Source organism: Amblyomma maculatum, chromosome 1 (assembly GCF_055883805.1).
Source record: "Amblyomma maculatum isolate TAMU_Amacu chromosome 1, ASM5588380v1, whole genome shotgun sequence".
Taxonomy (NCBI): domain Eukaryota; kingdom Metazoa; phylum Arthropoda; class Arachnida; order Ixodida; family Ixodidae; genus Amblyomma; species Amblyomma maculatum.
In genome coordinates, this window is record NC_139344.1 from 94,232,423 (window position 1) to 94,260,200 (window position 27,778).

The following is a 27,778-nucleotide window of genomic DNA, read 5'->3' on the forward strand; positions in this document are numbered from 1 at the left end:
TGGTTATCAGTTTTTAGAATAAATATATAAGTCGAATACCAAACATTTTCAAAATTTTTAATATTTGCACATTCTTAGCAAGTTGTTAAATTTGATTAACTAAAGCATAACTTTATCTTCCAAGTATGGTTTCATTGGTAAGATATCTTTTTGGTGGCAGTTCTTTTTTTTTTTTTTTTTTTTGTGTGTGTAGTAAAGGCGTTGCAAACAATGCAGAAGCTTTTTTGAGCTACAAGGCTTTAAGCATGGAAGCACTGCCAATAAATACTCATGCTATTTTTGTTTTCAGTCTGTGTTGACATTTACTTGCAAGCTGTTTGGGAAAATAAAGATATCTATAATATTTTTCTTGGTATCTATTTTCAGAAAATGGACAGGCGGAAGATTGTGCCTGAAAAGCCCAAGGATACACTTAAGCCAGGCAGCATTTCAAGGTGTCATAGCAAGCCGAATGCAAACTTGACAGCATTGCAAGAAAAGTACAAGCAGCGGAGGATTGCACATCAATCTGGGCCATCCAGAAAGCAGTCAGCCTTAGGTCATGGCGGAGGACATGCTCTTAGGTCTCGCACAACTCATGGAGCTGTTCACTCAGGTTCAAAAAGGGTGGTGAAAGCTCCATGTGTGAAGTCCAAAGAGCAGTTGAGCAATGCAGTGCCTAACCGTCACCCTGTTGCTGGTAGAGATGAAGAAATGGCTGCAAAGAACCGACTGGTGCTAAAGAGACAGCTGAGTGTCCAGCTGACACGCCTTCATCCACGTATAGCTGCTGGCCTACGATTGCCCATCGCGGCAAGTTCGGGAACAGGCGTTGTAACTCGGAGGCGCTCTGTAGGGATCACGCCGCATTTGCGCAAAGCTAAAATGGTTCCACCTATTGTGGACTATGAGTCTGAAAGTGAGAAAGACCTGTTCCCATTGTCTCCTCCAAGGTCTCCTCTCGTAGTTCAGCCAAGACCTCGAGCCACAGGAACTAAGGCTCATAATGTGTCACAAAAACCAAAAAGGAAAGTTGCTATTTCAACAGCTACGAAGAAAAGGCCAACCTCAGTTATTGCTCGCAAGCTGCTCAATCGTGCCACAACAAGGATGAGGCCTACATCAGCTGTTCGTAAGCGCACTAGATGCACAGTGTTTAGGCGTAAGACGCGAAGCCTTGGCCCTGTCAAGGAATATCCTTTGGTCTTAGCTCTACCAACGAAACGTGGGGCAGGGCGCTTTGGCACAGTTGCCAAAAAGAAAGCAGAGGTGCTCGCAGCCAAGACAGCTAAATCAAAGACACCTTTGACAAGAAGCAGTGAGCTGCCCCAGAGTGTCTTCCAAAGCAAAGTGTCTCAAGTGTCTTCCAAAGCAAGCTCAGTGCAAGCGCAGCAAACGCCTAAGAAAGATGCAGTGGCCAATCAGAATGATCGCACATTGAAGCGATCTACCCGTAGGGTCTCGTCAGAATGTGCAAGTGAATTGCGGTGCCTAAGACAAAGGAGTGATACTACTACACAGTGCAAGAGGGAAACTCGCAAAGCTTTTGTTGATGCTCCTGAAAAAACACGAAAAGTTGTTACGAAAAGGCGGAAAGTAGAAGTCAGTGCTGACAATACATCAAGTCAATTATTTTCAGACAGTGATGACGAACCTCTTATCAAAATGGCAGGGCGTCTTTCAGAAAGGAAAGCTCTGTCTACAACAGAAAAGGACTCTCATTCAAAACAGGATAAATTAGGGCCTGCTCAAAAAACGGAGGTTGTCACCGCACCATTGACTGGCATGCTTTCTCGCAAAAAGGCAGCTTCAGTCAAAGACAAAAATAAGCTTCCCGAAATTGATAAGTCGAGGTTTTTTAAGAACAGCCTTGTTCCTGAGCGTTTTTCAGAACCATCTCCATCATCACTCTCGGAAACAATTGCTGACGCTGCAGGAGACCCTCTCGACACTCGTGCAGATTTCGATGATCTAGAATCCATGTCTGGAGGTGTGGAAGCATTAGATGCCCTTGCAGGTGAAATCTCTCAAGTTATGTCGTGTCGGTTGAGTTTCGGTAGTGCACAGGAAATCCAAAGTTTAATGACAAGTGAGTTCTCTGGTGCTTTTGATGAAAATGTGACTGGTGCAATGCTTCTTGGCACTCGGGATGGCCGGTCAACATCTTTTGAAGGGGGCCTAAATCTTCTTAAGCGGGATGATACACCATCTAAAATAGATGCTGCAACAAACACAAGCGATGAAAGTATCACTTTGCTTGCAACCTCAACACCCGAGGAGCTTGTTGCTGTCAGTCCGGAAGAAGTGTCCGTTGGAACACAGACTGCTGTCTGCGATACAGACGGACTGAGCAGTGCTGCTGTTATTGAGGCCGTGTCGAGAACTGCCAGGAGGCTGTCATTTACCGGCTCAGAAACGAGTACCGTAGAAGCGCAACCTGGTCTCGAAGCCCATAAGCCAGTACCCGCATCACCAAAATCAAAATCTTCAGCATTGCCAGTGCAGAAGTCTGCATCTCCCTCAAACTCCACTATGAAACCAGATACAAGAGCAGGAAGCGTGTCTTCCGAGAGCAGTACAAGGCTTGGCGGTAAGCAGGCTCACATATCCACATCTGTGCATGGTGCACGCTTCGCAGCAAGAAAAGAAACATCAGAAACCAAGGCAGCTTCTTTCTTTGGTGCCGCCAAGAGGAGCAGTGCACTAGACAAGGCAAGACCATTGCAAAGACATGGCTCCCTCAATCCCACTCTTGGATTGAGGGCAAGTGTTGGAAGAGTCCCCAAATCTCCTGCTAAAGTGGCTCCTGTACCTAAGCCTGGACCGTCCAAGAGAAGCAAAACAGCATCAGATGAGCCCAGGAGAGCCAAGCTGACCCCATTAGACAGCAAGAAGTTTCCAAGTGAGAATGATCCTGCGTGCCTTGTTGCTGCTCCTACCTACAGGCCAACGGCTGATGAAATGCGGGATCCTGTTAGCTACATCTCCAAGATACGACCAGAGGCAGAGAAGTTTGGTATCTGCAGAATTATATTGCCACCATCTTTTCAGGTATTTATTCTTGTTGTTTCAAACCTTGTTCTGCCACATTACCACAGCATGTCCTGCCTGCTGGTATCACATGTACACCATGATGTATGGGAAAAAAAAGAGTTGCGCTAGTGGCCTGTAATTCATTGTAAGGGAAGCTGTGTTATATTAATAGAGGCATGGCTGTGTGGAATTGGTGTTGCACTCTTTTTTTTTTTGCCTTTATTTCTGTATGCTCAGCTCATCTTGCCGTAAAAACTCGCATATAATATGAGGTGTAATTTCAGAATAGCAAAAAAGAAAAAAAAAAGTGTCCATCTGCATTTAATGCCATCAAGGAAAGGTCAGCAGAAGTATTTATTTGCACTACATTTCACGGTTGCCCCGCGAATCGTACGCAATCCCACACCAGGCGTCAATAGTGCTTACGAACTGTCATGTGCTGTTGCTGTATCGCTCCACTTCTCGCACCAACATGAATGATCGGAGAATTTCACACACCGTGATGAGAAGAGTGCCTCATGTTCGTCCCGCCAATCGGTCTTCTGGCTGTTCTTATACCAGTAGGTTGCTTCCAGCTCAGACGTGGGACAGCAGCACACGAGCAGCTGGCCATCATATGCCGCGCTCGCGCCTGTTCGTGTCTAGCAGCGCATGCAGGTGCCCCGAAAGTGTCCTCATATTCAGAGTTTTCACGATTGTCATTGTCCGGTACGTGTATTGTCTGCGGAGAGTCCCTTGCTAGAGACAGCTTTCTGTATAAAATCTTTTTCGGTACCCCTAAATGCGTTCGATATTCCGCATTTCTTGAAAGCGCGACCGACGTGCTTCTTGGGAATGCTGGTCAAGCGTGCGTGATTCAGCTGTAGGGCACGGCAGAATGGCTGGAGAGGCCCGTGAGAGACCCGTGCGAGTTGTGGGAGATTGTGTGAGGTGTGCTCTCCGTACTACTGGTTGCGTATGCATCATGGGCACCGTGGTCGCGAGGATTGCGGGGTCAGCATGGTGAAGCTGAAACCATTGAAACAGTCAGCCGACAAGCGCCTCCTCTCACTGCAAGCCTGATGCTGATAGCGCTGATTAATAACGAGGCCTGAACTGCAAATTCAGGCTGCAAATTTTTTGGATCCGCATATAATACGAGGTGGAAATCTGACATGATAAAATCTGGAAGAAAACCCTGTATTGTATGCGGGTTTTTACGGTTATTGTGTGTGTGTGTGTGTGTGTGTGTGTGTGTGTGTGTGTGTGTGTGTGTGTGTGTGTGTGTGTGTGTGTGTGTGTGTGTGTGTGTGTGTGTGTGTGTGTGTGTGTGTGTGTGTGTGTGTGTGTGTGTGTGTGTGTGTGTGTGTGTTGGAGTTTGCTGTGTTTCTCCTTTGAAATATGGCTTGCAAATATGCACTTGTTGGTACCTATGTACACTTTACATTTTTTGAATATATGTGTTGCGGCCACAGGACAGTGGTAACTGTTTTAGCTCTGGGCACCAGCCATTTCTTAAGGTTGGGCAGTTAGCTTACTTGTTACTACCCTGCTTGTGTTATCTAAATATGCAGAATTTGAGATTCCATCCCGAAAATACTTGTTGTCTGGACTTTTGAACTTACAGGCGCAGCTTTTATTCCTCCTCTTGCTTAAGAATAGATGACAACTCTCCTTTGTGCACTGAAATTTTTGTGTAGGCATCTGGAAATAAAACAGGCAGACCTGTTTTATTATTTGACTGTAGGCTCTGCAACATCATTGCCCTTTTCTTTTTTACTCTTTTTCAGCCTGAGTGCAAGGTGTTTGATGACATGCGATTTACAGCATATAATCAGTACATCCACAAAATGCTGTCAAGGTAACGATTATTTTTCTTTTTGTAATGAACAACCAAACATATAAAGGTGGAAGCTACCACAGCAGTGACAAAGTAATAAATGCTTAATGTACGATGTTTGACTTAACATCAGGCCTGTACGATATGTGCTATGTTTAGCTGTATTGAACAACAGAACTGGATCTCTCAATCTGTGCTGTAGATCTTGAAACAGGTCTGCTTTTGTAGGACATTGTAGCTGTTTAACAATTTGGTAATTTAGAAGGCTATTCATTAAGTTGCTGGTGTGGTAGTAGAGTTAGTTTTTTTAAAGTAACTTGGGATCACTGTCACCACCATCATCATCATTAGCCTAGCTACACCCACTGCGGGGCAAAGACCTCTCCTGCATCTCTCCAGTTAACCTGGTCCTGTGCCAGCAGCATCCCAGCAAACTTCCTAATCTCATCAGCCCCCTCCACACTCACCTGCATATACCCTGTTCTCTTTCCACTAAACAGCAAGACCACTGTATTCTTTATTGATGCCTTAAAAATGTATTTGTTGCAGAATCATCTTTCTTTATTAGTGAAGCGTTAGGTTACCGTATTTACTTGCATAATGCTCGCACTTTTTTTTGCGAAAAATTGATGCTAAGTTGGGGGGTGCTATAATTATGCGGGGAAAATTTTGAGCAAATGTTTTGGAGCGCTAAAAGCAAATTTAAATAGCTGTGAATCGGGATTCTTAGGTCAGCTATTGTAAATATAACCATAACATTACTTTCAAGCAGAACTTAGCCTTGTTATAAAATTAAAGGGTCGCCAAAAGCTTAAATTGCTAAAGCACTTTATTTACCGCACGCAGCCTCATCATCACTCCCCGCACTCTGTGGTATAATGCTCACAGCAGACCATACAGTTCTACTCCCGATCAGAGACTTGATTTGAGTTCGTATCGACACTGCAATCGCTGTCTCCAGTAGCGCACTACGCAGAACTCGTTGACGCCGAAGAGCCTGCTAGCAGCGCGGTTGCTATGCTGTAGCCAGTACTCGAAAGCTTTCAGCTTAAAAGCAGCTGTATAACTTTCGTACCGCCCTACTGTGATGCGGCACCAAGGACACAGTAGACGGAGGAACAAAGCAATTAACACGGACGGAACGAAGGAACAATGACAATGAGATGCTGAGACACCTCGCAAAATGGCGACTATGAGGAGCATCATGGAGGTAAAAAAAAAAAAAAGCATAACCGAGATGATATACCCGAGCACGCTATCGCTGCCTGGTAGCGCGTGCACACAACGAGGCCAGGTAGGTTCAGTAGCACTCCAAAGATGGCGCTTGTTACTACTAGCAGACGACTCTCGCGGTGGTAATATTGGTGGTGCGATGATTATGCGAGGAAAAAAAAATTTGATTTTTTACGCCCAATGTTGGGGGTGCGAGCATTACGCGAGTAAATATGGTATATTTGAATTTCGTGTGGTGTGTAAGGCCAAAGTGGCAACTTCATTTTTTGGCTGTTTTCGAATTAATGCTGTACTCGAGCATTTTGGTGTGATAGTGGCTCAAGTGTTGCAGACATTGCACAGTGTAGCCAGTCGTGTTACAGTAGGGCATTTCATATGTTATTGGCAGATCCAGAGCTGCCATGGAAATCTTGGTCATTGATTTTAATGTTGCCAGTTACAGTTTAAGTCATCAGGTAGTGCCAATGATTTGCAGCATCAGTTCTTGAGCTCAAGACTTTGGCTTGGGCTAGTTGGCTCATAGCTAAATGGCGAATGAACTGCTTGGAGTCAATTTTAACATAATGGTGGGCAGTGATCTCTCAGCCCTGTCCTGTGCCAGCTGTGGTTGCCCTCCCCCTGACTCCAGCCAGCCCATCATACGCAGTTTACAGTCGAAGCTTCAATGAAATATTTATTTCCGTCGACTCGCCATAGAAGATAATGGAAGAAATTTCTTGCCAGAATGAATGACTTTCAGAGTGAGTTTCTGCTTGAACGAATATTTCTAACGGTTATTCCCTGATGGCTTGTGGGTAGGTCCCAAAAAGGGTGAAATATTTTTGTAGCTAATAAACCATTTTGGGTGTTCATGTCATGATGTTGTGCACTAGGCAGGTGATCCTTCTGTAAGGCTCACTGTTATTTGTGATTGCTGACCCACGCTTTCGCCTAGGTAGCCCTAGCATAGCTGTTTTAACTGTCCAGAATGATTTCTGCATGGTTGAAAATACCGTAAAAACCCGCGTATAATACGAACCCGAATATAATACGAGGTGAAATTCTGGAGACGCGAAATGGAAAAAAAAAGTTTTTACCGCATATAATACGAGAGAGAAAAAACAAGACATTTATTGAAATCGGACCTCACACTTCAATCACTTTCATCTTCAGCAGCGCTTTCCTCGGAAATTTCTTTGTCGGACAAATCATCCCACAGGTACTCATCTTCTGTGCCATCGAGGGCGTTTGAGATGCCGCACTTCTTAAACGAACGGCGCACAAGCTCCTCTGGGATGCTTGCCCACGCGTCCACAATCCATTTGCACAGCGTGGCTGGCGATGCTCGCTTCAGCCGCCCGGCCGGCGTCACTGCAGGCTCACCTGACCGCATCCATTCCGCGTAGCATCGCTTGACTGCGTCCTTGAAGGGTTTGTTGACACAAACGTCGAGAGGCTGAAGTTGTGAGGTCATCCCACCCGGAATCACAACAAGTTCTGTGCGGCAGTCGCTTAGCAGCCTTTTCACCGAGTCGGCCAAATGGCAACGAAACGCGTCCAGCACGAGGATGGATGGAAAGGACAACAGTGCACCGGGCCGTTTGCACCACACTGACTTCACCCAGTCGAGGACAAGATCCTCGTTCATCCAACCTTTTTCGTGGCATCTCACGATGACATTCTTCGGCAGCTCCTCACCTTTCGGCATTGTCTTGCGCTTGAAGATGACATAGGGCGGGAGCTTGCGGCCGTCTGCCGTGCACGATAGCATGACTGTAACCCGCGTCTTCTCGTTTCCAGTAGACCGGATACAAACTTGTTTAGAGCCTTTCTCATGGACGGTGAGGGGCGATGGCATGTCCAGGTAAACCGGCGTCTGGTCAGCATTGCCTATTTGCCCCAGCTGAAAGTTTTTGGTCTTTCGCAAAGAAATCACGTGGCGCTGAAAAGCCACCAGCAGCTCTTCGAAGGATTCGGGCAGCTTTTGTGAAATCGAGGTTCGCCGGCGTAGCGAGAATCCAGCACGGCACATATAGCGATGTATCCAGTGCTTGCTTGCTTTGAAGGCGGAGCTCGGAATTCCCTTTTCCCTTGCAAGCTCCCTAGCTTTTGCTTGCATAAGCTCTACGCTCACAGCTAGATGCGATGCTCGCTGTTCTCGTACGAACTCCGTCAGAGCGAGTTCAATTTCCGGGAATGCGCCATTCTTTGGCCCGCGAAAGCTTCTTCGCATTCCCTTGCACGCGAAAAGGGCTTCTTTCTGTCGTCGCCATCCGCGGATGCTTCCCTCGGTGACGCCAAACTGCCTCCCGGCCGCACTGTTGCCGATGTTTTCAGCAACTAAAATCACCTTTCTCTTAAAAGCAGCCGAGTACTGTTTCCGAGACCCTGGCATCCTGCTCGTTCACTTAAAGAAAAAAGCGTGCACTTTTTCGCGAACCGTGGTTTGCACGAGAGCACATGCGCTGATGCTGTGCGCACTCGACGACTCAACAACAAAGAGACGACACCTCGACGTCGTGGCCACTGCGGGGTGCGGCCACGTTAGGGCAACGAAGCCAAGCCGTAGCCGCACATCGATAACAAAGCCAAGCCGTAGCCACGCGGCAACAACGAAACCAAAACTTCTCGCAAAACTTTGACATTTTGGTTGGGATCCGCAAATAATACGAGGCGGAAATTTGGAACGCTGAAAGTTGGAAAAAAAACTCGTATTATACGCGGGTTTTTACGGTATTTACGATATTATGTGTTCATTGTTTTCTCTGTTCTTGCTAGGTGGGGCCCAAATGTGCAGCACACAGCATGCATTAAGCGCTGTTTCACTAAGCAAGGCATCACTGATGACCAGCCACCCCTGGTAATCCTTTCTTCGTTCTTTCCCCATTTCACCACACTCTGACCCCTTGTAAAAGGGCAGAATGGGCATCTCTGTTCATTTTAAGCTTTGGCTGCAGCAACCATTTGTCATGCAGGCTTTCTTTCATAATGTTTCAGATTGGTGGCATAGAACTGGACCTGTCCTATCTTTACCACACAGTGCAGAACTTTGGAGGCATTCAGCAAGTGATGGAAAAGAAGAAATGGCACAGAGTAGCTGATGCCATGCACATTCCTAAAGCTGTGAGTCTCCGCTGCCAGCTGACACATTGTCTGACCTGTATTGCTACTGCATTGTTGACAGTTTATATGTAACCATGTACAGTTGATCCTGGATATATGGAGTTATTGCCTCTGCTGAACTCTCTGAATACCCCCTTGATAATCTCCTACAGAAGTTTAGCAGTGCTTTTCACATTTATTAGACTCTGGTTAACGAACATTCAATATATCTAACCGCATGCTATGCCTTTGCAAGGAGCGCTTCTCTAAATGGTAATCTCGCGATCACTTTGCATGCATGAAGATGGGTCGCCTGAACATCATGTGCAGCTGCTGGTACAGTTAAACGTCTATGTAACGAACCTCCATGTAGCGAATTCCTCGATATTACGAAGTTTTCAATTCCCCAACGCCGCCCCCATTGAAGTGCATGTACTTGAAAACTCCATGTAACGAACTTGTCGCGGCAGTTGACCTTGATGTAACGAACTCGCGGCGCCGACTGTCTCTTAAAGTTGTTGGAAATTTGGTAGAACCCCCGTAAGTATCAGGACAATAAAACGCGAACTGAAGTGAGAGGAGCGCCTACTATAGCAATGAGCGACCGCAGTTGATACAGTGCGCAGTGTTTTAGCACCGCATATCCTTGGCAGATGCAGCAGTCTCTGCTGCTTTCGCTGCAATACAATAGCTCATGCTTAAAAGCGTCAAAAAATAACAGAAAAAAAGCATGGGGCGAGCAGTGCGCGTCCATATAGCTACCACGCGGTTGCTCGTAGGATCCCTGCGTTGGTAGCGAGTACAGCAGAGCGCGCTGACAACGCGAGGCCGAGTAGATTTCCTGGGGAAACGGTGGTGGGCTAGCGCGTGCGTGCGCGCGGGGGCGCCAGCTCGCGTGCTCTTCCTCGGACTGATTTCTCCTCTACACCCTTTCCCCGCTCCCTCGTAGACTCGTCGCGCGAGTCGCAGCAAGGTGGAGGCTGCCGCTGTAGTCGCGCCGCACTATCAGCGCGATCGCGAAACATTTCACCGCTTTTATGACTTTGAATAATTTTGATTTACTGTAGACGCTTTCAAGGTAGTTTCCCTTACACCAATTCTTAATAATCTGGTTTTTGTTCTACATTGTCCTTTTGGCTTTTCACGTGAAAATTTGTATGCAACGAAAACCTGGATGTAACGAAAAATCGCGGACATTTTAGAGTTTTGTTATAACTAGGTATATAGCTAACGCTGTGAAGCCACATAATGAGAGGAGTATTGAATCTGCTTCAAAGTAGCCGTTGGTCTGGTGTGCTCATTTGTGAGTGTTTAGTGCACCACTTGTGCAATGAAAACAGCCTGGATAACCAAGAGCTTCTTGTTGCTCCCGGATAATCTGCTTCGCTACAGAAGCCGGGCAAAAATAAACTGTATCCTGTTTTCAATTAGGATAGTACAGTCGAACCCGGTTATATCGAACCCGGATATATCGAATTTTGGTTATATCGAACTCACGGAATATCCCCTTGAAAATCCCATGTAAAAGTATAGGAAAGCCGCGTCATATATCGGACTCAGTTTCACCGGTCGTTTGATATATCGAACTCCGCACCACGCACTGGAAAGTGTGCCTTCCCCAAAGATGGTCGCATCACCCTTGGCCGTTTGCTGCGTGGTGTTTTCAAGCCACGTGTGGAAGGAATGAGGGGGACAGTTCGGCGACGGCTGGTCTGGGCAGCGCCGCGCCCATTCCACAAAGGCGCGCACGCATCTGCGGTTATCCTTTCCCGTGCGCCAGTACACGATTTTGCAAGACGTGTGCGTGGGTGTGCCCATTTTTTTGCCGAGCTATCTCTCTCCTTCAGCACGAGCTTACGCATGCGTCAAGCCAGCTCAGCCCGTCGTTTATTCTTGCAGGTATGAATCAACGAAAGCACATGGTCAGCTTCGATCATGACGCCCACCACAAGCGCGGCGTGATAAATGGAACCAGGCTTGTGCAATCAAGCCATCACGGGCACTCTGCCAAGTTCGCTCCCCGCCACCGCAGGAGCTATCAAAAGATAAACGCGCCGCCGCCCTGCGCCTTGACGTTATCACTGCGCAGCATCTTGGCACGCTGCCAAGAAATGAGCTGTGGATGAGACGACCAAAACGGAGTGGCATGTGTCATCGACATGCAGCGAAAACGCTCGCGATTTCTGCCGCGGCAACACAGAAACCTTGTTCCGAGCTGCCGCGGTGGCTCAAGCGGCGAGAGGGACGCAGTTCCAACAAGTTGAAAATTTTTTGCTCTGTCGTTGCCGCTCGTGGCTGAGATCGCTCAATCGCTTGCATGTGAGCGAGCTGGCCTTAACGCTTTTTTTTTTTCTTTTTTCAAGTTCTCCGGTGCAAAAGTGAAGGGTGGGTTCATTATGCGAGTGGGTTGATTACGCGACAAATATGGTATCGTTTTTTCGCATCGTAAGTGCCGTCACAAACCGATTTCTGTATATCGAATTATCGATATATCGAACTATTTCGCGATCCCTTTCGAGTTTGATATATCCGGGTTCGACTGTATTGCATTTACAGCGCACCACTACCAAAATAGACCTCTTATGATCAGCAGTGGTGTTCCCTCAGCACTGTCCTCTTTAGTCTTGGCGTGAGCTGCCGCACACCATGACAGGCAAATAACGCAAGCTGCGGTGGTGGCCCACGGGGTGGCATGTGAGGGCACACCCAGTGTGACCCTTTCTTTAAAGCCTGGTGCGAGGTGCTGCTTGGTGCATTCGTGCGCCTTGCGCAGCGTGCGCTCGCCGCTAGCGATGTGTTTGGCATGCCGGCGGGCAGTGCGTCACAGCATGAAACATGCCGCTAGCATAAGTGCATCATATTTGTGCTTCTGGGTTACAAAGAAATTCAGTTGTTGGTCCATTATATATGTCAAGTTATCAATATATCAAAGTATTCTGCGGTCTTCTTTGAATTCAATATACACTAAAATCTCTTTACAAGAGCCATGGTTACAAGAGACACTCGGTTATAACAGACACTTGAAAATAGTTTGGCTGGTTTTCCCATGTTTGCCATGTTAATAACATTGCATACAGAAAACATGGTTACAAGAGACACTCTGCTACTAAGGGCAACTTTTGCAGGTCCCTAAAGTAACCTCTTCACTGTTTAGAAGAGATAATTTACTCAGGTAAGTTCAAACAACGCAGCTGACTCATACCAACTTGTATGTGCGGCAATTTAAATTTTCTTAACTAAATTCTGTTCTACATCAGTGTCCTTTTTTTGGTTGCAATATGTCAGGAACCGAGAAGGAGTGCCTCCTCTTGACTGGGAAGTCAAAATGTCCCTGTTGTTTTAGTCACACAGGAATGCGATGACAGTGGCTGAATGAGAACATTTTGACTTCCTGGTCAAGAGAAGGCACTCCTTGATTCCTGGCATATTACAACAAAAAAGGACACTGATATGGGACATAATTTAGCTGAGGGAATCTAAACTGCCGCACATACGAGTTGGTAAGAATGTTTGGTTACAAGAGACCTTGTTTACAAAAGACATCTTTTTTGGGTCCCTTGAGTGTCTCTTGTAGCGACGTTTTACTATATCCAGGTTTGACTGTATTGCATGTTACTAGGCATAGCCTAGCTCTTTTATAACAGCTTGTCTGCTTCCCTTGAAACTTAATGTTATGGGCTAACTCGTAAATTTATCTGCACTTAAGGAAATGGCACTGATAAGAGAGACTGTGTGGCTAATTGGTAATGATTGGGTGGTGTGCAATGCCAGTGGCCAGTTTGGCATTAGGTTGTGGGGTGGAGCAGTGCCTGTTGCCTCCATTCATGCAGCACTTTTTTTTTTTAAATTTTAATGTTTGCCAGTGTTAACAGTTTCTTACACTGTGGAGATAAATTAACTACACTAATGGTGCTATAACAGCTTTACAGCTTTGTAGATTTAAGCATTTCTGTCACACTTATTGTCTCCTGCTTGTAAAAAAAAAAAAAAAAAAAATTATCACTGCACATTCTTTTAGTGAGTGACCAGCAAAATATAAGTTTTTAAACTTGATATTCTTTTAGGAGGTAAGTTTTCAGTCTCTTGTATAGAGGATTTAGTGAGATGCATTGTAATATAAAATGGGAAGATATCTATTTTTTTGTTTTTTTAACTAAAATTGCCATTTTCCAGTCAGTGCTCATCCCTTTTCTCCTTGATTCATACTTTATTACTTCATTATATTGTGCTGTTCGAAGTTGTGTTGTGCTGTCCGAAGTTGTGTCGGTTTTTTCTTATTACTGAGACAAGAAGCATTAAGGCTTTTTTTTGTTGTTTTGTTGGGGATGATGGGCAGGCACAAGACAGAGTGTCGAAAGTGGATGACGCCTACTGCAAGTTTGTCCTTCCTTATGACCTTTTGTCAGCTGATGAAAAGAAAGCCATAGAAATTGAAGTGCTTGCAGACCGAGAACGGCAAATGGCTACTGACAGTGAGCCATCATCTACATCGGCAGATGAAGATGAGGAGGAGGAGTTCAGTAATGAGTGTGTTGCAAAGGTTGGTATTCATTGTATGCATTGATCACCCTTGCCCCAATTATTGCTAGTTGCATTTTCACACTATTTTTGTATTTTGTAGTTTTCATCTTTAAATTTGTAGTAATGCTCCTACCTTAGTTATCTCTACAAGGGAGTCATTAGACTTGGCAGCTCGAAAAAACAGGACCAAACACAAAAACACGGAACACAGGAAACACAGGACCAGGAGTCATTTAGAATTGGAAAGTTTGTTGTATGGGTTTAATGTAAGGAGAAACCTTTGATTTAAGCTCACAGAAAGCAGTAAAATTGTATTGAGATCTTAATGAAAAAAGAACTTATGGAAAAAAATAGTGATGTAAAAATGGGAAATTTTTGGGTGCGAAGTGAAAATTAATAATAAAGATTGGGTGCTAATCAAATTGAATATTTTCAAATAATTTGAAAAATTCTTGTGTTGTTGACGGTAGTTCAAACAATAGACAAGTAGTTTTCCGCAAAATATAGCAACAAAAAGAAACACGGGGCTGCATTACTACGATCACATCACAAAAGCTCAAAAACCTGCCATTCAGTCCTATTGGTTGACAGGTCCGCTGCCCAGAATGGACTGATTGGAGTTGGGCTACCCAATCGGCTGGTGACGGGTTTTGTGATGTGATCCTAGCATAATTCGGCCCATGTACTGCACATAAACTTTGTTTGCATTCATCATTGGCGCAATTTACTATGCCTATAATATCTGCTAGGCAAAAACTACGAAGTAGAATTATGTAGTGGTATTAACAAACTTCAATTTGTAAAATAAAACCTTCACACTTTCTAACAGTGGTATTCAGTAAAAAAAAAAATGCAGACCTGTGCACATAGCAAAATTTCGGGTGTGAAGCGAATTCTGATATTAAAGATTGAATGCGAATCTAATTAAATGTTTTTCTAATAATACTGCCAAGCTAAATTTCAGGTAAAATCTTCAGCGAACCATGGCCAGAAAAAATAAAATTTAATTAAGGTGTGCAAATAAATTTTTGGGTGCAAAGTGAATGTGAATAATGAAATTGGCTGCAAATTAAATACTTTTAAATTTCAAAAATTAATACAGGTAATTGAAAATACCCATCGAGTAGTTAGGGTGCTCGACTATTGAACCTAAGGACACTGGATCAAATCCTGACTGTTGCGGCCACTTTTCGATGGAGATGCAAAGCAAGGTGCTCATGTACTGTGTGATGTCCGCATACATTAAAGAACCCCAGTTGGCCCAAATTTCTGGAGTCCTCGACAGTGGCATCTCTCAGTGCCCGAATCACTTTGGAATGTTAAACACTATAAACCAAATAACTAGATAGTTGAAAATAAAGAGAACCATATTTTCACAAGACACAGCTACCAAAAGAAACAGCAAACAAATTTTGCTTTCACCCATCATCAGCATAACTTGTACTTGTAAGGCCTACCAGGCATTAATTAAGAAAGCAGGAATCATGCAGTAGTACCTTGTTCACAATTATTGGATAACGATTGTTGTCACAGGTAAAAAAAAAAAATCCTAATATCACAGTTTGACATTTCGCTCGCATGGAAAAGGGGAGTGTACTGAAGGCTGTCATGAGGCATTGGGAGGTGGACACCTACTTACTGGAGGAGTGGTGCCAACAATTGATTAACTTGGGGCATGTCGCAAGAATATGTCTCGTGAAGTGCACAGAAGAGAAACCTGAGCAGCGGTGCTATAGTAGTAATGATAGCGGGGCTGTCTCTGCCATGCTTCCTTGCGACTCCTGAAGACAAAGCATGTGTTGTGTAGTGCCGCCTGAAGCGCAGCATTCAGGACTACACTTAGCCCTCGCATATCGATTTACCTGTACTGCAAGCCTATTATAGGCTTCAACCATGCAAATGCTGTCACAAACCATAAATGTATGAAAACACAGCCACACTATAGGCTGCCCCAGGGAACACACTTCACTGTTCATGGTATAGTTGCATGGGCTGTCTTTTGAGCCCAACATTTCTATCGTGTGTTGTTTTCTTGACCACTGCGGCCTGAGATGCCTGTTTTGAGGTTTTTAGGTTTTAAATTTAGGGTGTGACCTGGTTTTTGAGGAAAATTGAGAGTGATTGAGAGCATTGCAAGATCTAAGTAGTTGCCGCAAAACAATTTAGCAGTGCATGCTGGCAACAACTTGGCCCTCTATGCTATCCTGTGTAAGCCATGTTGCTTCCGTGCACATGTTGTCGTGCCTTCACAGATCGCCTTGTAGTCCACTTATCCGATGTGGTGGAGGACTTTGAATGGGTCGAATTGCCACCGTAAGAGCTTTTCACTCAGTCTGTAATGGTGGATTGGCATACATACCCATATTTTGTCTTCCGTCTTGTACTCAGCGCCTCATCGTCGTAAGTCGGGCGTCGGGCGTCAGTTCATTGCTGGTTCTTAATGCACGGCTGGGCGAGTCTTTGGGCTTCCTTTGTATGCTGAAGGTAGGTGGCAACGTCAAGTGTTGAGGCGATAGTTTCAATATCGAAAGTGCAGTGCGAATCGAATAGCAAATACTATATTTGGAAACTATTTGGAATTTCTAATATTTGCGTACTCCTGAAAAAAAAATTCTATTATCGCAATTTGACCTAATGTTGACATGACTAAGGAGCTTTCTGTAGGCTGTCATGAAGCACTCTAAGGCACCTATGCAGATACCTCCTCACTGGAGAAGTACCGCCAATGGTTGATTACTGGAAGGTGGAGGCATAAGGCATTGCTGGCGGAAGGCAGCAGCACAAGTCGAGAAACGGACACAAAAGCAGCATCTCGATCTGCAACATGAGCAAGACCATCCCTTCTAACACTTTGGGATGCCTGAAGACAAAGCAGTGATTGTGGAATGCTACCCCAAGCACAGCGTTCACAACAACACTTATCTCCTGCATATCAGTTTCTCCTGAATTCGAGCCCTATGATAGGCCTGAGCATTTGAGCAATGTCGTGAACTGAAGTCGGGGAAGCAAAACCATATTACTAGGTGCCCCAGTAATGCACAGTGCGCTTAGCGCATCATAGTAGCGCGGCTTTCTTCAAGCCCATGTTTCTGTCGAGTGCTTCTTAATGCGAAAGCATTACTAACCCCATTGCAAGGAAAGCCAGCGGCGTGTGCAAAAATGGTACAATTAGAGCATGCCTCTGGTGCTCATGCCCCCCATTCACTGCCTAGTGGACCTTATAGGTATGTTTATGTTGGTTAGAAGAAAAAAAAAAAAAAAAACCCCTCAGTGTTTCTTTTCACAGACGGATTTTGTGCAAAGTCTACAAAATAAAGTTTATTGCTGTTACTACCACATCACTCCACATTCCTTAGTTAATACATTGTAGACCATATAGGTATAGAAGATTGAGCTAGTTAATAAAAACAAAATTTGCTTGCAACCTGGATGTTGCTTTTCACAGGCATGTTTTGCACGAAAGCATTTGTTTTGTTTGAACTACCTGTACTGGCATTCAAAAATATCTGAAAGTATTCTAAGCTATTCTTGGATATTCCAGTTTTCATGTTTAGATATCATCCAAATAATTTCCACGCTTTCAGAGACAATTGCTGGAGCTAACTGCCAACAAAATTCTGATGCCACTGATTCAGGGATTGCTATATTCTAGTTGATGTAGGTGCACTGATCATTATCTCTAACAGCTGGAGGGTCATTACAACGTAGAGAGGCAAACACAAAATATGGAGGCATGAGGCCACTGTGCCCTCCCAGCTGTTAAAAAGATAAGGTCAGTAAACAATCTATGATAGGATAAGAAAGAAGCAGTTCCTATTTTATTTCTCCACTGACTCTTCTCACGACACCAGACGAAGTCAGGTTTTTGATGTCTGATTATACCAGACAAACCAGAGGTATTAATATGCTTGAGCTTATCGTTTCCTCACTGTTAGATTTTTAGGTAACAAGAAATGCATTAAGAGCAGAATGCTTTGTGTCACAGCTAATTCTGTGTAGTGGTCACTGTAGACCAATGGCTCAGCTTCAGCCCTTTATTTTAGTGGCATTTCGCTATTCATTGAATAGACCAAAGCCAGAATAAGGCTAATGCAACATGCACATTTTTATTCTCACTAGCAGCATGCATATACGAGGAGTCGGCCTGAGCCTCAGGTTTCGGGGGCCATAAATCTGGATGGATACTTGCCAGATGGACTTCTTAGTACTGAGTATATTCTAAGCAAGGCTACAGTTGGGCTGCAGCCTTTTCAAGCCGCTGCTTACGGTGCAGGCAACATATGAGCTGACATTCTTTTGTTAACTTGCCTGCCAACAAATTTACTTGATTTTGATTGAAAGGCCACATTGTGCATGCTCGTGAGGTGATGCGGGAATTGTTTTGTTATGCGTGCACTTAGTCACATGCTCAGTATCGAGGTTCATGTGTGTAAGCTGCCTTCTGTGCTGTTTTTATGGTCAACATGGTGGAAACGTCATGCTGATTGGCTACAACCTTACTTTGATGTTTGTGTGGCATTACATAATGCTTATTGTACCGACTCCATCTCTTTTCACATTTTTAGTATTTGACAGCTTTATGATGCAGTGTGCAGGGATGCCATGGTTTGCACGCGATACAACTCTTATCGAGAAAAAAGACTGTGTTTGTTTTGCACAAAGATCTCACTTTTTTTTTTTAGCTGGTTAAGGTTAAACAGTACCTAAGCACCTTCATGTAAATCTCGTTTATAGGTGTCTCTTGGTAACCTCGTTGAAACATTCCCGGTTCATACGATTTCTCGTTTCATATGTTCAAAATTGCGGGCAGTAAAACATCATCCATAGAGTTACACTATTTTTCTCCCGGTTAGTACTTTCCTGGATAACACGATTTCTTGGTTACTATGTTCGAAATTTCGACAAACTGTGGTTGAATATGTTTTGCAATCAACCAGACATATGCTAATGAACGCTCGCGGCGTGAAATACTGATCAGAGGCAATCACCCGCCACTGTTGCTTTCCTGCAGTGCCTAGGTGCAACAGGGCGAAGCATTAAAAAACCACCAACGAGCCAACATACGAGGCGCCCGTTTCCGTGCAAATATTACTTCATGAGGAGAAACGCGACGGCCTTTGTGGTACTTAAGGGGGAGGGGATGACCCATTTGATTACTACACCTACGGTGTAAGTTCGTTAATTCGAAACGGCGCCATCACCTGCGGGCTTTTCTCTTCCTCGCAACCGCTGAAGCTTGCAGCTAAATACTCATGAATTCGATCCGTTAATTCAGAAATACGGATAAGTATTTCTGGCAACGTGGTCCTAGCCAGCGTCCATGAAAGGGTATGACATCGGATGGGCAGTACGGGTTTCCAAATAAAAACCAAACCATTACTTGGGATTTCTGTCTTTTTTTTTTTTTTGCGACAGTTGTTCATCTTTCCATCCTTAAGGCGTCAACGAAAGCACGCGGTCAGTCGCATCATAACGCAGTCGTTAAGCACCATTCGCGTTAAAAGGCCTTTGCACTATCACGCGTTCCATTGTGGCAGTGGATGACGCCTACCCCAAATGCGATACAATGAAGATTAAGTGAAAACGAGCCCTGCACAACCGGACGAGCGCTGGCACCAACGTCAATAGCTGGCACTCTGCCAATTTAACATCATTCCCCCCCCTCACCTCTTTATTTTTCCTATAGAGCTAGCGTGAAAAGGTAAACACACGGTGATGTTATCCCTGCGCAGCATCTTGGTGCACTTCCAAGAAATGCGCAAAACGTAGGGACGTGCTAACGAATGCATTTTCTTTTCAAACTCTCAGTGGTGGGGGGGGGGGGGGGGTGGAGGGGTCATTATGCAATTAAATATGGTATCATAATGCATGGGAAGTTCAAATTAACGAGCTTTAACTCTATTTGCTGCAATAAGCAAAAGCGCGGCGACTGTAAGCCATCGCGATGGCTTCTCCGCATGACAATCGTGTAAGGGGGCGAAGCATCCTGAAACAAGGACTGAGATTGTCCTTCCTTTTGCAAACCAGATCTGTTGCTAAATCTCTCCCCTTAGGACAATGCAAATACGGACTGAATTCTGTAAGAGCTAATAAAGGAGCTGTGCATACAGTGAAAGTCTAAATTCTAATCTAGTGAAGCAGCGCAACGGCACATGGCCAGAGGAAGAAAGGGACAAACACAGCGCTGAACTGACAACAAATGTTTATTCCAGATGCTAAGCATAAATATATATACTTTAGCACAATAAAAAAAAACAAAGAAACAGAGAGGAGCAGAAAGAATTAACCCAGTCACTGTGCGCATGCAACCGCTTTGCGTGTACGACGATTATACGATATCAAATAGTTATGCTCTTTCAACGAGATGGCTATGGAAGGAGTGCTGATACAATTACCACCCTGCTTCATGATTTCAGATGCTTCGATAATCTCTCGTGTAAGTTTATCCTTGTGCTTGGTAACTACTTGGCTGTTTTTGAGTACTGGCAAACATGAACAATCACGTGAGACAGTGAATACCTATGTGGTGGGCCGCATTCTAAACGTTGTTTCCATGCTCCCTAAGTCTATCATTTATACAACGGCCAGTTTGGCCAATGTATGAACCACCACACGTCAACGGGACTGAATACACCACGTTTTCTTGACTTGACACATACTTCATCTTTTGGTTTTTCTTGCATTCATGACCAGATTCTGATCTTTTATCCGGGCCATTTACCCTCGCACACAAGCCATTCAGTCTTACGGGTGCTGAAAAAGCAACATCAACTCCAGCCTTTTTACCTATTCTCTTCAAATTGTGGGATACATAGGGTATTACTGCATAGGGTATTACTGCCAGATTTCGTTTGGAATGAGAGACATCGTTGCCCCCCCTTTTTAGCTTCTGCTACTGACGGCAGAATATGAAGGGGGTGTTTTGCGTCTGCTAGTCTATCAACCTGATTAGAGAAACTATAATCAATCTTGTGTGGACAGGATTTTTTCATGGCATTTTGAAAGCATGACGCCACAATGCCTCTTTTCACGAGCTTCGAATGGGCGTAGCTATATGGAAGTAAAGGCTTTTTACTCCTAGGTTGAAATGCCTAGCATACATGGAAGTCTGAAAAATATAAGGTTATATCAAGGAACTTAATGCGATCGTTCACAGCCACTTCATGCGTAATTTCCAGCGGCGAAAGCACTTCAGAAAATATCGCGCACAAGTCATTCACTTCTGAAGCGAACCTAGCCGGGTCAGAGTCTAATAAAATAAGGTAATCATCTACATATCGGAACACTCTTGCAACTGTAGAGCTAATGAGCGAATGCTCGAGTGTCCGGTCAAGCTTGGCAAGAAAAATGTCGCTTAGTACTGGGGTGATGCAAGATCCTATGCAGATCCCATGCTTTTGAATAAAAACTGTGCCTTCCCATTCTGCATAGGTTGACTGAAGGTACACTTGCAGCAGGTCTGAAAAGCTTTCTGCAGAAATGCCACAGGCATTCTGAAATGCTACCGCACCGTAGTCGTCAATTGCTTCACTAATGCACTTTAACAGCTTGTCATGAGGGATGGAATAGTATAAGCCTTTTACGTCAATGGAAAATGCGCGGAGTGGCTTGGCCTGGTCAATTTTTAGAAATTCAATTACTTCGTCTGACTTCTTTACCTGATAAGGGTCGTCAATAGTTAGGTAGGCTAGGTTATTTTGTAAAAACTTCCCCAGGCTCTTCTGCCACGTGCCCTTCTCTGAAACGATCACAAGAATTGTATTCGAAAGCGGATTCTTCCGCCTGAAGTGCTGGTGTTGTTTGGAGGCTTTTTGCCCTCCGTTAGCCACGTCATAAGGATGTGCTAATTTCTGAGGACCAAATGGCAACGACAAGTGAGGCTATGCAAGGATCATCTAAAGCCTCTTCTACAGTTCCGCAACGAGCCAGGTGTTTGGATACGGCAGTGGCACGTTATTAGCCGCATCATCAACACCACCACCGAGTTCATGTGGCAGCAGCTTCTCCCAAGCCTCCGAGGGCTTGTACCAAGAAAACCTGGAGGGACGCTCAACCAACTGCACAATGTGGATGGAGTTTACATTCCGGAGGAAGTTCAGCGAGTCCTACGCCTTGGCCCAAAGTTTGCTGTTGAGCCTAAGATGAGGCCACCGGAATTACTAGCAATGGTAAGGCGCGTGTCCCGACGGGCTGATGAACCAGATGCCAGTAGGTGCGTTTCGGATGGAGTTGATGCTGTGCTGCGCCCGAGAGTACTTGGATTGAATTTGCCAATAGATAAGACTGTTAGATACCTGCGTGAAAATGCTCTAGCATTGTTGGCTGCAGACAAAGAAGGAGGTTTTGCTATACTTTCAAAGGATAGCTTCCAGCGAAGAGCAAGTGATGCGGTCTGCTCACTCTTCAAAGAATGCAGAAGAGCTTGCCTTGCAAAAGCCAAATTAAAGGCAAAACTGTTGTGTAAACAGCTTCATTTAGAGGCGCTTTTATCCTCTATTGACAAGTGCGAAAAATCTAGTCTCCTCGACGTTTTTAGCGCGAAAACGCACAAAGTAGATGTGCCATTACGTGTGATCGTTTCAGAGAAGGGCACGTGGCAGAAGAGCCTGGGGAAGTTTTTACAAAATAACCTAGCCTACCTAACTATTGACGACCCTTATCAGGTAAAGAAGTTGGATGAAGTAATTGAATTTCTAAAAACTGACCAGGCCAAGCCACTCCGCGCATTTTCCATTGACGTAAAAGACCTATACTATTCCATCCCTCATGAAAAGCTGTTAAAGTGCATTAGTGAAGCAGTTGACGACTACGGAGCGGTAGCATTTCAGAATGCCTGTGGCATTTCTGCAGAAAGCTTCTTAGATCTGCTGCAAGTGTACTTTCAGTCAACCTATGCAGAATGGGAAGGCACTGTTTTTATTCAAAAGAATGGGATCTGCATAGGATCTTGCATCGCCCCAGTACTAAGCGACATTTTTCTTGCCAAGCTTGACCGAACACTCGAGCATTCGCTCATTAGCTCTACAGTTGCAAGAGTGTTCCGATATGTAGATGATTACCTTATTTTAATAGACTCTGACCCGGCTAGGTTCGCTTCAGAAGTGAATGACTTGTGCGCGATATTTTCTGAAGTGCTTTCGCCACTGGAAATTACGCATGAAGTGGCTGTGAACGATCTCATTAAGTTCCTTGATATAACCTTATATTTTTCAGACTTCCATGTATGCTAGGCATTTCAACCTAGGAGTAAAAAGCCTTTACTTCCCTATAGCTCAGCCCATTCAAAGCTCGTGAAAAGAGAAATTGTGGCGTCATGCTTTCAAAATGCCATGAAAAAATCCTGTCCACACAATATTGATTATAGTTTCTCTGATCAGGTTGATAGACTAGCAGACGCAAAGTACCCCCTTCATATTCTGGCTTCAGTAGCAGAAGGGATTTTGAAAAAGCTAAAAAGGGGGGGCAACGATGTCCCTTATTCCAAACGAAATCTGGCAGTAATACCCTATGTCCATGTTGTATCCCACAATTTGAAGAGAATAGGTAAAAAGGCTGGAGTTTATGTTGTTTTTTTGGCACCCGTAAGACTGAATGGCTTGTGTGCGAGGGTAAATGGCCCAGATAAAAGATCAGAATCTGGTCATGAATGCAAGAAAAACCAAAAGAAGTATGTGTCATGTCAAGAAAACGTGGTGTATTCAGTCCCGTTGACGTGTGGTGGTTCATACATTGGCCAAACTGGCCGTTGTATAAATGATAGACTTAGGGAGCATGGAAACAACGTTTAGAATGCGGCCCGCCACATAGGTATTCACTGTCGTGATTGTTCATGTTTCCCAGTATTCAAAAACAGCCAAGTAGTTACCAAGCACAAGGATAAACTTACACGAGAGATTATTGAAGCATCTGAAATCATGAAGCAGGGTGATAATTGTATCGGCACTCCTTCCATAGCCATCTCGTTGAAAGAGCATAACTATTTGATATCGTATAATCGTTGTACACGCGAAGCGGTTGCATGCGCACAGTGACTGGGTTAATTCTTTCTGCTCCTCTCTGTTTCTTTGTTTTTTCGATTGTGCTAAAGTATATATATTTATGCTTAGCATCTGGAATAAACATTTGTTGTCAGTTCAGCGCTGTGTTTGTCCCTTTCTTCCTCTGGCCTTGTGCCGTTGCGCTGCTTCACTAGATATGTCAGACCAACTCGCCCACCAGTTCTTATTGTACTAAATTCTAATGCCTTTGTATCTCATTCAGCAGTTAATTCTTTAATATTAGGCAGTTCGGATCATATGTTTCTCTGTATAATACATAGTTTCTGGCATTCCTAAAAAACAATATCGACGGGGTTTTACTATGCTTCACCCGTTTATGTGCCTTAATTATTGCAAACATGGGTTCATTAGATGCTTCAGCATTTCATAAGGTAATGCAATGCGTATTTTAGTAAATGTTTCACATGCTGAATTGAATAGTCTTTGTTCTCTAGCCTGATCATCAACCTTGCATTCAGTATGTGTACTTGAAAGAAAAAGGCTATTCTCAAATATTTCTACAAATATGAGTATAGTAACTTTTTTTTTTTTCACTTTCAGAAGTGTTTGTAATGCAGCTTTTGTAGAAGCAGTAAAGAGCATATTTAAACAAAAGCACAATTCAACTTCAAACTCAGGCACAAGGGATAATCCACGGGCACAAATCTAAGAGGGACACCTGTTGCCAACTTTGGCAGCATATCCACTTGCCACTAGAGGTTGTTATGCGATGTAAACAAATCGGTCACCCTGTGTCACTTTAACAGGTTGCTTTTTAGAGCTATTATTTATTTGCAGTGAGTTACCACAAGCGCTTAATGGCATAGCTTAGTAAGAGCGAAATACTTGCTTCTGCTCGAGCAACTTCCCTCGGGAACTTTTTGTTTCAACCCGTCCAGCGACATGACCTCTGCCGGAATGCAGTTTCGCCACACTTAAGCTTCCCTGCACGTTCCAAATCTTAAAATGACTGATTTCTTGTCTCATTCTATTGTTTCACCACATATTGCTCAGCTGTGTGTTGTAAATAGAGTGCCTTGATTTATTTACTTATCCTCTGTGCATGTGCATCTCATGTTTTGTTTTGTTTTTTGGAAACACTGCCACTCATGTGATCAGTGCCAGAATTCTCTTGCATGGGTTGTTTTGCCTGCTTTGTAACCTTTTCTAACTCTTATCACTTGTTTTGGCATGAATCAAGAATGTTCTTGTTCTTTTTAGTTTTGTTTATAACTGAGCATTAGATGTGTTTATCGATGTGATGGCTGCAAGACCTACTTAGCACAGGCTTCTGTAATATGCCGTTTGAGAAAAGAAAGGGCAGTTCATGTTTGTAATATGTCATAGAATAGGCGAAAGTGTTCTAAATATTGCAATGTGCTCTTGAGTTGGCTAATGAGTGTAGTTTGCAGTGGTTCCTTCACTTTTCTTTGTAGATTTTTAACTGGCTGTTTGCTTCGGAATGGTGCAGTATAATGCATTTCATCTTCATGTTTCATGCCTGCTGTGGCAGCAATGACATCAGGCATAATTATAGTTACTGAAGCATTACATGGAACTAGTTACTTATTGGTCCTGAAGTAAGTGCTTTGAGTACAGGAACAGAATAACCATGCGAAGCATAGTTTTTAGAATGAAATTAGACAGGGTTTTCCAAAGGCATGCAGTGTTGTGTAAGTTTGTACCACAGCTCTTTGTGTAACACACTGGTGTGGTAACAAAATTTGCAAATTATTTGCCTTTGCCAGAAGGGCTGTTGTTACATGCATAAAACTATGTGAACCAGTTGTAAAAGCACGCAAGAAAGGCAAAATGCTCCATGGTGCAAAGAACAGCAGGGGTCTTCAAAATAGGTTTTCTGGGTGGTGATATGTAAGGTTCAATGTCCCCGATGCTGCGAGTGAGCTACAAAGGTACTATAGTGGAGGTCCTTGGATTAATTTTAACCACCTGGGGCTACCAGACATGCACTAATATTCACAGCACCTGGCTTTTTTATGTGCATTTCGCATCCATCAAAATGCAACCACCGTAGGCGAGATAGGATTCCACGACCTTGGGCTTGCCAGCCAAACACCATTGCAGCTGTGTCTCTGTGATGGGTACCACATTTACGTGGTGACGTCGGTGTGCAACATTAAAACAAAGTGTCCCTATTGCCAGCTTATGCATCCGAAACCTACCAGGTGGAGTGTACCTACGAGGTGCAGATGGAGCCAGCACCTCTGCACGCAACTCCCGTTGCAGTTTTCAGGCTGTGCACATGTAATACTGGAAGGTCCAGCATTTTCATGGCACCCATATTTGTTAACCTTTGCAGCTGCCTGTGCGTTTGCACAGCCTGTTAGCATGCAGGTTAGTGCTCTGCAGTAGTTAACGTGTCACATGCTGATGCCTGTTGTGGCTTGTTTAGGTGTAGTATTTCACTATTGCTTAAGAGCATATGCTATTATGTCATCTCATTTAGGACGGTTGTATATTTTTAAGTGGATTTGATTGCTGCATTTTCTTTTCTGGTGTTTTGCCTGACTAAAGCACCAAAGAAAGGTGTTTCATGTTTTGTAGAAAAAAAAAAAAAAACTAGTTACGGCACCAAAGCAGCCTTTTTTCCCCCTCAAATGCTGCATGCAAAGCATGACATACTCTTGGACTGTTTTCCTAATTATATTAAAATTAACTCTCTTATTTTTTTATGTTTACTCTTGCTTTGTGAAGGTGTCAAGGCACTTTGCCAGTCGTGGTTCGCATGGACGCATGAAGCAACCGCCAGCATGGACGGACCAAAGCAACACACGCAAGGCACCAACTTCTCTCACACATTCTTTACATTGCTCGCACTTTAAGTTCTTGAATTTGTAATGTGTAAGCTTATGGCTGTCACTAGATCCAAAGTTGCAGGAAGGGGCTGTAGGAAGCTGCTTTTTAATAGCCTGGTACACATCACTAGAAAGTCCCATCCTGGATCATCACATGTTTCTGGGCCTGTTTCTTTTCTTTCAGGGTCGCTCCATGTCATTGAGTGTCTTCTCCAGAGTGGCTCGCAACACCATGTCAATGTGGTACAAGCATGAGCCTTCAACAGAGGAAGTGGAGGTATGAAAACCTAGCACTGCTTGTCACATATCAGATGTCCTCCTTTTATATGCTATTTAATAGGATGTTAGATGTAGCTCATTGCCCAATAAGTCTGGTCTCTGATTGTTAGGCTTGCTTGTGCACGAATAATTAACTTTTTTGTCATTTTATATTGTGTGACAACATTGTTTGATAATTTTGTGTCTTTGTGCATTTTTGTACCGTGCAAAATAATTACAGCAAAACCTTGATAATTTGAAATGAGTTATTACTACTCACTGGATAATTTGTAAAATTTCTGTGCTTCGGTAATTAGTGATGAAAATTTTGCATTGGCACAGTGAGAGCAGAAAATAGTATACCCGATGCTGTGAAGGCTTCTGTACCTCCAGGTGGCCACATATTACAGACACTGGTGGCGATTTTTTCTTCAATTACATTTCTAGCAATAGGTGTATGGCATATTAATCCCAATGACAGTGGATGACGGCAACACGCAGGCCTGGTGGGTGTTCATATTTTGACTGACTGGCCCATAAACAGGCCTGCTAGAGGTGTTTGGCAGATGAATCGTCTGCCTGCTCTGTGCATGGGTGCGCCCTGGGCTTTACTCAAGTATTTGTAACTTTTTCTTTGCTGCTGTGGCATGCTTACAATGGTAACGCTGCAACTCAACAGTGTTCATCGCAGTTCTGGGCCAATATAGAAAGAACAGAAAACATATTTTGCGTTTTTTTTTTTTTTTTTTTTTTGCATTGTTCTCGTCAGTATCAAAGTTACTTTTAGTCGAAAAGAGATAAAGTGGAGAATACTTACAGCGTAAGCACTTACAGTGCGGGACCGTATGTAATGCGGTTTTTGCCGGCCACCAGTCTGCCTCTCATAGGACTCGATGTAAAATCACGCCACTTGTTATGCAGTCGCTCGAAGCAAAATACCAGTTATGGAACAGTTTTGAAATTCACTCAGTGACAGTGTAGAGCAGGAAGTGCACTTTCTT

General features: G+C 44.0%; 1 protein-coding gene across 9 annotated transcripts in view; it reads left to right on the forward strand.

The window, feature by feature from the left end:
• The window catches only part of Jarid2 (Jumonji, AT rich interactive domain 2), a 102,188-nt gene that overhangs the window by 13,207 nt on the left and 61,203 nt on the right, over positions 1 to 27,778 (forward strand). For 4 of the 9 annotated variants that reach the window (XM_084588574.1, XM_084588575.1, XM_084588578.1 and 1 more), the window contains exons 5-11: positions 367 to 3,030; positions 4,782 to 4,852; positions 8,822 to 8,903; positions 9,041 to 9,166; positions 13,482 to 13,685; positions 26,419 to 26,502; positions 26,704 to 26,796. In XM_084588574.1, coding sequence (XP_084444700.1) covers positions 367 to 3,030; positions 4,782 to 4,852; positions 8,822 to 8,903; positions 9,041 to 9,166; positions 13,482 to 13,685; positions 26,419 to 26,502; positions 26,704 to 26,796 — 3,324 coding nt within the window. Of the gene's footprint in view, positions 1 to 366; positions 3,031 to 4,781; positions 4,853 to 8,821; positions 8,904 to 9,040; positions 9,167 to 13,481; positions 13,686 to 16,054; positions 16,151 to 26,418; positions 26,503 to 26,703; positions 26,797 to 27,778 lie in introns of all 9 variants that reach the window. The other 5 variants (XM_084588572.1, XM_084588571.1, XM_084588570.1 and 2 more) reach the window with 3 other exon arrangements.